Genomic DNA, 10,819 nt, shown 5'->3' with positions numbered 1-10,819 from the left:
TACCAGGCGACGGCGTCGAGGGGGTGGGGGGGAGGGAAGCGGCGGCGGCTGTGGCGGAGACGGCGGCAGCGGCGGTGGCGAGGGCCTAGCCTGAGGGGGAGGGGGTGGGGGAGGGGATGAGGACGGTGAGGGCGGCTGGGGCAGCTGGGAAGGCAGCACAGGCGAGGCGCGGCGCACCTCAAACTCGAGCGAGTAGCGGGAATATCACCCGCTGCTCCGGCGGGAGATTGCTCCCCCGCCGCCCCCTGGGTCACCCCGAGTGACCTCGCAGCCCACGCCGTGAGGCGCTGCTGTCAGGGGGGTGTATCACCGCCGTATCAACCCCACACTTGCCGCCGAGGGGCCCGGCGGGCTGAGGCGCGCGAGGCGGCTTTCGCTCCCGTGGGGCGGCTCTTTCCGTCTCAGCACGGCGTCCCGAGGTGTAGCCGTGTACCTGGTGGCAGGACCATCACTCACACGCCTACTTGCGGCACGAGGGAAGGCGTGACGCGTCGTAAACGACCGAGATGGGCAAACGCGAGGGTCTCAAAAAGCCAGCCCGAGGATGAAAGGAAGACCCCGGACGATGAGGGCGACGATTCATCGCGGCACTGAGCAGGCAAGAATCGAGATCGGGCGCCGAAGCGCAGTTAGTGTTGGTGTGGCGGTCTCGTCGAGTTCTGGGCGTCAAACGTCGACTGGCAGTCAAATCATACGATGAGATGGTCGCGGACGGTCGCCAGGACCTTGGTAGTGCCTGCATCGCGTGCGCCGGCCCTCGGTGAGCCCTCCGAGGCCTCTCACGCCGCCAGCCGAGGGACGGCAGCCGTTGGGATGGTGCCCTCGCAGCTCGCCGGCGCGCCGGGGGCGAGGCGAGTCTCGCCGGACGGTTACTGGACCGTGTTCAACGACGTTGAACATTGTTCAAGGTCGTTGAACACTACTTAGGAATGGCCGTAGCTCCTCTCCACGAGCGATTGAGAAGACGTACCACGTGTCGATTCTGTATAGAATTGCAAGGCGCACACGCTGGTGCAGGCGGGGAGTCGTCGATCCGACTCGTTCCGACGTGAAGCCGCCGTGAAGGATTGGCAAACAGGGCATTTTGCCCAAGATTTGCCCTCCCGCGCGATCTTCTCGCGTCGGCAAGCGCGCGGGCCAGGATGGGCGAGCCGGTCCCGCCACGCTGGACGGGCCAGCGGCTGGCACGCGCCGGCCACCCCGGCGGCGCGGCGGCCTCATCGCGCTCGTCGTCTGCGAGGCCACCGCTCGGCGTCGCCGCGTCCGACAGCGATGGCGCTTGGCTGTGAGGTGGGATGGCGGCATGGTGCGCGCGGACGTGGGGGTGGTGCGGGATGCGCGTGCCAGCAAGCATAGTTTCACCTCCCCAACCCCGCAGGCGCGCCGACGTGCTGCCCGAGCGCGTTTGGAGGCAGCAGCAGCTCCTCGCGAGGCGCCTTCGGAGGGGTGCCACACCCCTTTCCCAGCCGCGCGCGAGTTGAGCTCCGATTTGCGCTCTTTTTCGCACACGCCCGACGCTAGTAGGTGAGGATCGACCATCTTCCGCTAGCAGGGCTTCGTCGGGCGCGTCTTCGTCGAGCGGTGGAGCATCTCCCATGCTCCCACCCGCGCCCTCCTGGCAGCCCGCCCGCGGCCGACACCGACGCCCTCACGGGCTCACCCTAGTCGTAGGTGCGGGTTTTTTGCGTGCCCTCCGTCGATACGGGGCGCTGGGCGATGGCTGGGCTTGTCGCCGGGCGAGCTGGCCCCTCAGTCGGCCGCGGAGCGGAGATGCGAAATCGAGGCGGCGCGGCCCCTGCGCGCAGCCTATCCGGCCGGCGCGCGCATGGTTCCGTAGCCCGTCTAGTGCCTCACTGACCGACTCCAGCGCCACGGTCTACGTGGCCGGTGTGGTACTGGGGCTGGGCAGCCTTGGGGCCGGCGGAGACCGCCGTCTAGCGGTCGCACTAGTCGGATATCGTTGTTCAACCTGTTTGTTCAACGGTTGTTCAACCATACTTTGAGCCTTAATTATTAATTCGGGTTTGGGTCTCTGAGGTCGATACTAGCGTCTATAACTTGCCACAAGCATGCTTTACAAAAGTCCAGCGGAGCTGGACTCGCAGAACGGCCGTCCGCGCGCGCTGTGAACAGCGCCGTGGTTGAACACTGTTCAACGTCGTTGAACACGTGACGGTCCAGTAACCGCGGATGCGCCCGACAGCGGGAGCGGCCGGCCGGCATCCTGCCCACCACGGCGGCGGCAAGCTCTGGGCAAGCTGCGACTCGAGGCCGAGGCCATGGCGTGAGGGAGGGCGCTTGGGTCTAAATTTAGTGCGTGTGAATGAACTTAAGTGATAGTTTAGTGCGCTATTTATGAACGCAAATTTAGCGCAAATTTAGCGCAAATTTAGCACATATTTAGCACATATTTAGCACATATTTAGCACATATTTAGCACATATTTAGCACATATTTAGTGTGTTTTATCTCCAATTTAGCGCCACATTTAGTTCACTTTAGGTGCGGGCAGCTGCAGTACATTTAGTGTGGGTCCCGCATCTTTAGTGCGGGCACGCATCTTTAGCACGGCTTCCCAGCCACACCACAGCTAGCCAGGGCCGCGTGCTTTGCTCCTTGGCTGCCAAGAATGCACCACAACGAGAGATGCCTGGCCCCTGCCCTCATGACCCAAAGGCAGGCTCCCAGTGAGGCTAGATATGCAGCCCTCCAGAGCAAGATCTCCCGACTGAGCACAGGCACAGCACCGATTCCCGAGAGGAGGACCAGCACAGTTGAATGGGCCACCGCAAGCACCACCTCCGACCGCACAACCCATGCTGTGCCCGTGACCACCAGCTGTAATAGAGTAGAGGTGAGGGTCGGTCTTGGAATTTCAAAACCAATGTTGAACCAAAGGATGAAGGATCCAGACCACGATGACAGAAAGAAACGGCCAAATGGCAATGATCCATGTAGATTGTAAGTCACGCAGTAAAGTCGTTATGTTCACGCCCCGCTTCCGGCAACGTTTTGCCGCTCGGGCCCGGAGAAGCAGCCCGGAAAGCACCTTGGAGGCTGATATTCAGCTGAAGAACCTTCGTTCGGTTGGTTGGGGATGGGACGGGGAACTTTTGCGAGTGGGCAGGGAACTGCAGGGGGAGAGGGGAAGGGAGGCCCAGCGAGGGTCTGCGGCTGGATCCTACTGCGCGGCTGGACTAAAGACGCACTAAACCTCGCTAAATCTGGATGTAAAGTCGCAGTGAACTCGCGCTAAATTTGCGCTAAATTTGCGCTAAATTTGCGCTAAAGTTGCGCTAAATTTGCGCTGAATTTGCGCTAAAGTGCGCTAAAGATGCAGTAGATAAACACTTCACACCGCACTAAATTTAGACCCACGCGCCCTTCTTTTATGCAAAGCTCGCCCTCTCTATCATCTTCCTCATCACACGCATGCTCGGAGCGTATGGCGAACGGATTTCCCCAAGGGCTCTCTTGGGGTGTGTGATAGAGCGAGCTGGGGATGGGTGGGGATGGGTGGGGATGGGTGGGGATGGGTGGGGATGGGTGGGGATGGGTGGGGATGGGTGGGGACGGGTGGGGACGGGTGGGGACCTGGATCGACGCGTGGCAAAACATTAGTGCAATGCGCTCATGAGTTCCTTGACAGAAGTAAAAATTACCAAAAAAATAGATATTCTTACCTTCTTGCCCCCCTCCGAGACTGGAGACAGAACCCACCCGTACACAGGAGAGATGGGACTGCGTCCCGCCCCCGCTTGCCCTCATGCCCTGACTGCACAGGATAGCGTGCCCCGATAACGGCGACACTTAGCGAGGGACACTGCGCAAGGAGGGGGTGCGTCGACTTTCTTCTTTTTTCTTTTTTGTTCTCTCGGCGCCCATGGCCTTCTGAGGTTTCGTACTAATGACGTCCTTCTTGGCACTTCGGGCGTCGGTGTGTGCGTATCTGTGGTGTCTAATTCCCTCGGTATGCTATATAGGTTTCGAACTCCTGGGGCCCTCCTTCACAATCTCAGCTTTTCTTGCTGGGAGCCTTCTCGCCAGGCGAGAGGTCCCCGGCTCGAAACCTGTTCGACCCTTATATTCACACCTGAGTGGGCTCAATTTTGCTTAGGTGCACCTCCGAATTCGCAATCGTGTCCTCACGCTTAGCGCTTGGTGCTTGTTCGTTTTTCGTCACGGGTACTGGGGTAGAAGTAAAAATTACATGTATTCACTGATGGCGATCCCGCAACGGAGGGGCATGCGTGTGATGACCAGGATCCCTTGTGGTCGCTCCTCTTCAGATACTTCAGATAAACGCACAACCCCGGGCCCGAAATCGCACAGAGACAGTCACGCAACATGCCAAAAGCCCCAATGTGGATGGCCAGTCCGCCGTTTTGCTCCCTAAAGTTTTGAGCTTTGACCTTTGTTGGCCACACCGCGCACAGCGCACACGTGTCACGTGGTGACTGGTGTCAGTCATCAGAGAGAGACCCAGGCGCCAGGGCCTGCGGGAGCGCCCCGCGCCCTGAAGCCCCTGACCGGTGACTTCGACCCTATCCAGTGCTCAAGTACTCAACTGAAGTGCCCCCCCCCCCCCCCCCACCCACCCACACCCAACAAAAAACCTGGTCTGACGTTGAAATCGTTGTTTTCCAGAGCTGCTGCTCGACGCGCGTGCGGCATGGTGGCTGAGAGCAGGCCAGCACCCCCCTCGTTCGGGGCGCGGGGGCGTGCGACCATGTGGTTGAAGGCACGGTGGTGTGGTGTGGTCTCTGAGGATGCGGAGTCCTCCGCCTTCCCCCGCTCGCCGGCGGCACCTCACTAAGGCTCCTCGGTGCCTCCCGACTCGAAGTAGCGCATCGCCTGCTCCGCCGTCCAAGCGCACATCTTGCTCTCGATTGTGATATCGTCCGCCAAGGCCTCGCCCTGGATAGCCTCGAGCTCCGCCAGGCTCAGACGTGCCGTAGGCTCCTCTCCAGCGTGAGGCTCCGCTTCAGCTGGCGCTCCCGCATCGTCGAGGTCCGCCGGCTCCTCTTTCAGCGACGACGGCGGCGGCGGCGGCGGGAGCGGCGGAGGCAGCGGCGGCGGCAGCGGCGGAGGCAGCGGCGGAGGCAGCGGCGGAGGCAGCGAGTCGAGCCGCGCGTCGGCGAGTTGTTCGGCGCTGTCACGCGGCGCGGGCTCGGGGGACACGGTCCCGTCCGGACCGCTCGCCCCGTTCAGCGCGGCAGCGTCGGCCTCCAAGTTCGTCGTCTCGTCACGGGACACCTCGGGCGAAAGCGGCAAGTTGGTGGTCTCGTCGACGGCCGCCGGAGGGGCGCACTCCTCCTCCGAGGGCGCCGCGGCGGGCTGCGGCGCGCAGGAGAGGAGAAAGTCGCGACCGTACACCTTCTTCTTGTTGTCCGGGAGGCGCTGGGCGGCCGCCGCCTCCGCCGAACCCTCGGTGGCGGGCCCCGCCGGCGCGGGCGCCGTTTCCGCCGCCTCGGCCGCCTCCACCGCCTCGGCCTCCTCGGCCTCCTCCGCCGCCTCCGCCGCCTCCGCCGCCGCGGCCATCTCAGCATGCTGCGCCGCAAGGAAGTCAGCAATGACCGCGTCGAGCTTCGCCCTGCGAGACGAGCGAGGGGGTGGGGAGGGCGCGGGCGGCGCGGGCGGAGGAGGCGGTGCCCCGCACCGCAGGGCGACGTGGGTGGGGCCGAAGGCCGAGCCAGCCTCGCCGCGTCGCTCGTACTCCTCCTGCACCGACTGGTCGCACAGGCCGATCAGGAAGGCCCAGTCCTCCTCGCCCGTGGCACGCATCGACATCCCCGGCTGCGACATCAGCCGCCGGATCCCCTCCCGGCCCGCGCTCGCGTCGGCCGCGTACACGTCTCGCACCTGCCCCTCGCCTACGGCGCCTCGACCCACGCGCGGTGAGGGAGGCGCGCCCTCTGGCTGGGCAGGAAGCTACGGGCCGGCGGCGCGCGCCCATCAGCTCCTCGGTCCACATGACCTTGTACAAGTCGGCGACCACAACCGAGAGCGGCACGTTGTACGGCGCGAGCTCGCGCTCGTGGTAGGCGATCAGCGCCTAGAGAAGTCTCCGAGGCGGCTCGGGGGAGGCGAGGAGGGAACCTCCCTCGTCGTGGCGATCGGCGCCTCGGTGCACGAGGTGGGGTGCTGCCGGTGCGCGCGCCGCCGCTGGCGCGCCTCGCCTCCACCGAAGCGGCCGCCGGAGTGGTGGCAGGGCTGATACGAGAGGTAGAGCGTCAGCTCGGCAACCTCGCCCGCGCGCACCGCCGACAGGATGGTCTCGTCTGCGATGACGAAGCTCTCGGCGTGCACGTTGGCCTCGGACGACCCTGCGCGGCGAACCCAGTGAGACTCAAGCGCCTCCAGACAGCTGAGCACGGGGCTGTGAGGTCGGCTATGAGGTCGGGTGTCGAGGGATCGGCATCTAGCGAGGCGAGCCGCGGAAGCAGTTTGCATATCGGCAGATCCACTCGCTGCCGTCGTGGCCGAGCAGCCGCACCACCGCCACCACCTGCACCTTGCCGCAGATGTCGCCGTCGGGGGCCGTCGCGATGCCGCCCTCACCGCCGCCGCCCTCGCCGCTGCCGCCCTCGCCGCCGCCCTCGCCGCCGCCCTCGCCGCCGCTTTCGGCGCCGTTGCCCTCGGCGCCGCCGCTCATGCCGCCGACCTCCACGCCCTCGGGCAGGACGAGCCGCGAGCCAGTCGCGTCCGGGCCGCACTTGAGGCAGAGGTACACCTGCGCCTCCCACTGGTTTGCGTGGTAGTACGCGCGGCAGAACTGCTCCAGCGTCCCCAGCAGCGACTCGCCCTCCCTCAGCCGGTCCATGCGGCAGGCGTGGCTGGTGCCGTTGCGCGTGCGGAGCGGCAGGTAGGTGCACTGCTGGCTCTTGAACTCGCCAAAGCCGCTGCTGAGGCACAAGCAGCGGCCTCCGGGCGAGTTCTTGCTGCGCCGTCCTCCGCCCGGCGCCCGCTCCGCCGTGCGTTGCGCAGAGGGCGGCCCGACGCCGATGCCCTCGCCGCTCGCGGTGCGGAAGAGCGACTGCACGGCGTTGCAGAGTGGCTCCTCTGCGACGGAGGCTGCGGCGGGCTCCTCGCACAGCGGCAGCATCGCTTCGATGGTGGAGCGAGCGAGCGCCAGTCGCGACACCGCCTTGTCGCTCAGCAGTGCCGGAGCCGCGCTGAGGCTCTCGAAGACCTTGGCCGCGGCGCGGATCTCCTCGCGGTTCTCGTACGGGCTCGATTGGAACGCTCGCGCAGAGGCGCCCCACTGCCGCCAGGCCAGCTCGAAGAGCTCGGGCGGTGAGGATGTCGATCGGGCCTCGATGGAGACAAAGCAGTGAGACATAGGAAGGGGCAACCAGTATGTGGTGTGAAAACCTGTCGGTGTATGTTGTTATTCTTTTGGGCTTTGGCGTCTTGTGTGGTGTGGGTTGTTCCCCCTTCGTTGTTCCCCCATCCAGAGAGATCCTGCCTTATGTTGCCTTTTGCCTTCTCTCTGGTGCTCATGCGGAAGAGTCAGATATACAAAGGGCACCTAAAGAAGCAAGGCATAGCTGTGAAGTGGTTTCCATTGACAGACCCCCTCGTGCATTGGCCTGAGGTGCCCGTCCGATACTCGGGGAAGCGACAGGTCATAGTGCAAACGATGGAGAGATGCATTGTTCGCATTATAGTTGTTATACGGGCTCTGTGGGCTCCTCGGAGGCGGAGCAAACCTCGGCATGGTACATGAAGCGCCCTTGCCAAAGGAACGCAACGAAGGGAGTGAGGAGCACGCCCAACCCTTGTCTCTTGTGGCACTGCTAAAGACCCAAAATTTAAGAACGGCTCGAAGTCGATAGAATGAAATCCCTATCGTTGGACAGGGGTACAACGAAATCGAGCGGCTGGGAATCTGGATGCCAAAGGTACAGCAATTAATGCAGCGGAAAGAGATTACATCTTTTTCCAGAGCGTCCCGTTGACACGCTCGTAGTGCCCTTTGATTGGGTAGGTGAGATCGTTGTCAAATGAGTCGGGCGGGTAGTGAGGCAGACCGACGCAGTTTCGGTAAGGCGCTCCTCCCTCCACCATCGTCCGGTTGACGAGGCGGGTCAGCTTGGACGACGGCGCCTGTGCTGAGGCTAGGCAAAGCGCAATTGACTGCAAGTCGTCGACTCGCTGGTACGGCACGTCGATGTCGTGCACGGGCGGCCGGGCGAGGTTCTCTCGCATCCAGAGCTTGGGAGGAGACCACTGCGTCACAAGCAACCTCAAGCGGAAGAGCACGAGGAGGGTGCGATAGCAAAGCTCGAGTTGCGATGATTGCTCGAGCATCGGCAAGCAGCTTCGATTGTGCCAAGTGTCTTCGGAAGCAAGACAGCGCTCGCTTTCGGAGGGCAAGAGCAGCTTGGCGGCGAAGTCTGTAGGCGAAGGACAGCACGATCCACACGACGACGGGGACGGCGTCGAGGATGTTGATGGCGGTGCGCTCTTCAGCCGTTAAGCCAAACCGGGCGCTGCGCCGCGTTCGTGCCCCCTCGACGCTCGGTAGCATGAAGAATGCTGCTCCAGCAAGAAACGGCAGCAGATCTTGCAAGGTAAACGAAGGAGAGGGGCCAAAGGATAGAGCCAAACGTGACCTGGGATCCCTCAGGAGCAGCGGTCAAAACCTCAGCCCCCTCGTTGATATGCAGCAGCCAGCATGTTGCAGTTGGTAAGAGGAGCAGCAGTACTTGCCATCGAATGCCCGTCAGCCAGACCAGCCAAATGATGGAGAAGGCTCGAATGGTAGAGGTAAGTCTGGAAGAGTCTTCCATGACCGTCTCGATCTCGGGCTCCTCTATGGGCAGCCTTCGGTAGGTAGCAATCTGGTCTGCGAGCAGGCCATCGGGCAAAGGCAGGCTCCCAAAAGGCAGGGTGGCCAGTCCGTACCAGGCTGGGTGGTTCACCCGATGGGTGTGAGCGGTAGCTCAACAGGCTCCAGGGTCGGCAGCGCCTCCTCGTCGTCGGAAGCTGGTCCTGGGCTGTAAGCCTCAGGGTAGGGTTCCCAAGACGAGTAGACGGGGTCACTGCTAGAGCAGTCCGCTGTCTGTGTCTGGACGTCCAGACCCACCGCTTCTAGTGACACGATTCGATTCGCAACGTGGCAAATCATGTCCTCGACTCCATCGATGGGCTCGACGCCGAAAGTGACTCCATCGTCGGAGACCACCAAGGTTGCCTCGACCTCAAGGGTGGCCTCGACGTCAGCAGTCTGTCCATCGGTGCCCTCGGTTGCCTCGACTTCATCAATCCGAGTGGCGGCGCTCGGACTGTTTGCGCCCAGAACGCGCCATGAGGACATCAGTGTTGGGAGCAGTGGCGCACTGGCAAAGCCGAAACGTGGCTGAACAGACAAGAAACTGCAGAAGAGGAAAGAGACGAAGTCGAAGTCAATCGCATGGACAATCGCATCCGGATGACTTGACAGACGACTGGTCCGACCGATAGTCGATCGAGTTGGTCGAGAAAGCCAAACCATTCATTGCCGGTCGAGAAGAGCAGACCACCAAGGGTCCATCGTCTGCCACGTCCGTCGCATGCAATTGTCCATCGGTCGTCAAATGCGACACACGAAAGTGAACAATCCTTAGCGGGCCATGGGTGCAACAAGCCATGATGCCCAACATTGCATCGCGTCTCAACACCACAGACCACACCGCACCGTTCTTACTCCCCCCTTTGTTCCTCCCTGTATAGTATCTACCCCTTACTCCTTCACCACACCGCACGCTGCCGCTGCCGACGCGGCGGCATCCCCACTACCGCGGCACCGGCAGGCCGAGGCGTGCGGCCTTCTCCGCCGCGGTCTGGAGCGAGATCTGCTTCTCTTGAAAGCCGCCGCCCCGCTTAGCCTGCACGCTCCACGCCTTCCGGCGGTCCTTGCTCCACTTCGCCGCCGAGCCCACCAGTTTGTCGCCCTCGTAGCGGCCCACTTGCACCTTGCCGCTTTTGTAGCGCAACCTGCCCTTCCCCGCCCTGACGTCCGCCTTGAAATCGCCCACGTACACGTTGCCGCTGGCGTACCACATCTTGCCCTTGCCCTCCTTCCTGTCCGCCTTGAAATCGCCCTCGTACACGTTGCCGTTGGCGTACCACATCTTGCCCTTGCCCTCCTTCTCGTTCGCCTTCCACTCGCCCTCGTACACGTTGCCGCTGGCGTAGCGCGCCGTGCCGTAGCCCCACTTCTTGCCCTCCTTCCACTTGCCCTCGTACACGCTGCCCTTGGCGTGGAAGGACCCGTCGCTGTTCACGACCCAGCGCTTCCAGCCGTAGCCCTCGCTGGCGCCCTCCTTGATCTCGCCCACGTACACGCTGTCGAGTAGAGACCACGCCTGCTATTCACATAAACGCACAACTCCGGACCCAAGACGCACAAGCACAGACAGTCGAGAAGGGGGAAAGACAGCAACGACAGTCAGAAGTCAGCGCTGGGCTATTCACAGCACAAGCTTTGCCTGGCGGCTCAGTCAGCATGTGCCCAGCGGACGCGTCCAGCCTCCGTCCAATCGAGCCGATCCCTCTTTTACATACATAAAATACTTCCGCCCTGGTCTATGAGAGGCTGAGGTGCGAGCCCTGGAAGGGAGACTACCCGCCCCTTCACAGAAAAGGACACGCCCCTTCACACTCAAACCCCTAAAATTCGGACGGAGGGAATAGGACGTCCCGCGCCCGACGATCTCTCGCCCGTCGCGTGACCCGTCGTCGAGCATCCCACAGCGGCTCAAAGGCCGGGCTCAACGCTTCACGCCACGACCTGACGCATGCAGGAGATGTGGGGAGAGGGAGATGTGGGGAG

The 10,819-nt window shown here is 62.8% G+C and overlaps 2 protein-coding genes across 2 annotated transcripts; both read right to left on the bottom strand.

The window, feature by feature from the left end:
- Positions 1 to 4,812: 4,812 nt before the first annotated feature.
- Positions 4,813 to 7,342, bottom strand: EMIHUDRAFT_97958 (hypothetical protein; the record flags this gene model as incomplete). Its single annotated transcript, XM_005790439.1, has 4 exons — positions 4,813 to 5,593; positions 5,660 to 5,873; positions 6,186 to 6,357; positions 6,497 to 7,342. The coding sequence occupies 4 exons, from the start codon at positions 7,340 to 7,342 to the stop codon at positions 4,813 to 4,815; spliced, it is 2,013 nt and encodes a 670-aa protein (XP_005790496.1).
- Positions 7,343 to 9,920: 2,578 nt separating this feature from the next.
- EMIHUDRAFT_46670 (hypothetical protein) lies at positions 9,921 to 10,247 on the bottom strand (the record flags this gene model as incomplete). The annotated part of the gene is made up of 1 exon (XM_005790438.1): positions 9,921 to 10,247. A coding segment is annotated over one exon (327 nt), but the record flags the coding sequence as incomplete, so codon positions are not given.
- Positions 10,248 to 10,819: the final 572 nt, after the last annotated feature.

The sequence above is a fragment of the Emiliania huxleyi genome (assembly GCF_000372725.1).
Source record: "Emiliania huxleyi CCMP1516 chromosome Unknown EMIHUscaffold_12, whole genome shotgun sequence".
In the NCBI taxonomy this organism is placed as follows: Eukaryota; Haptophyta; order Isochrysidales; family Noelaerhabdaceae; genus Emiliania; species Emiliania huxleyi.
This window is presented reverse-complemented; position numbering and strand designations above follow the sequence as displayed.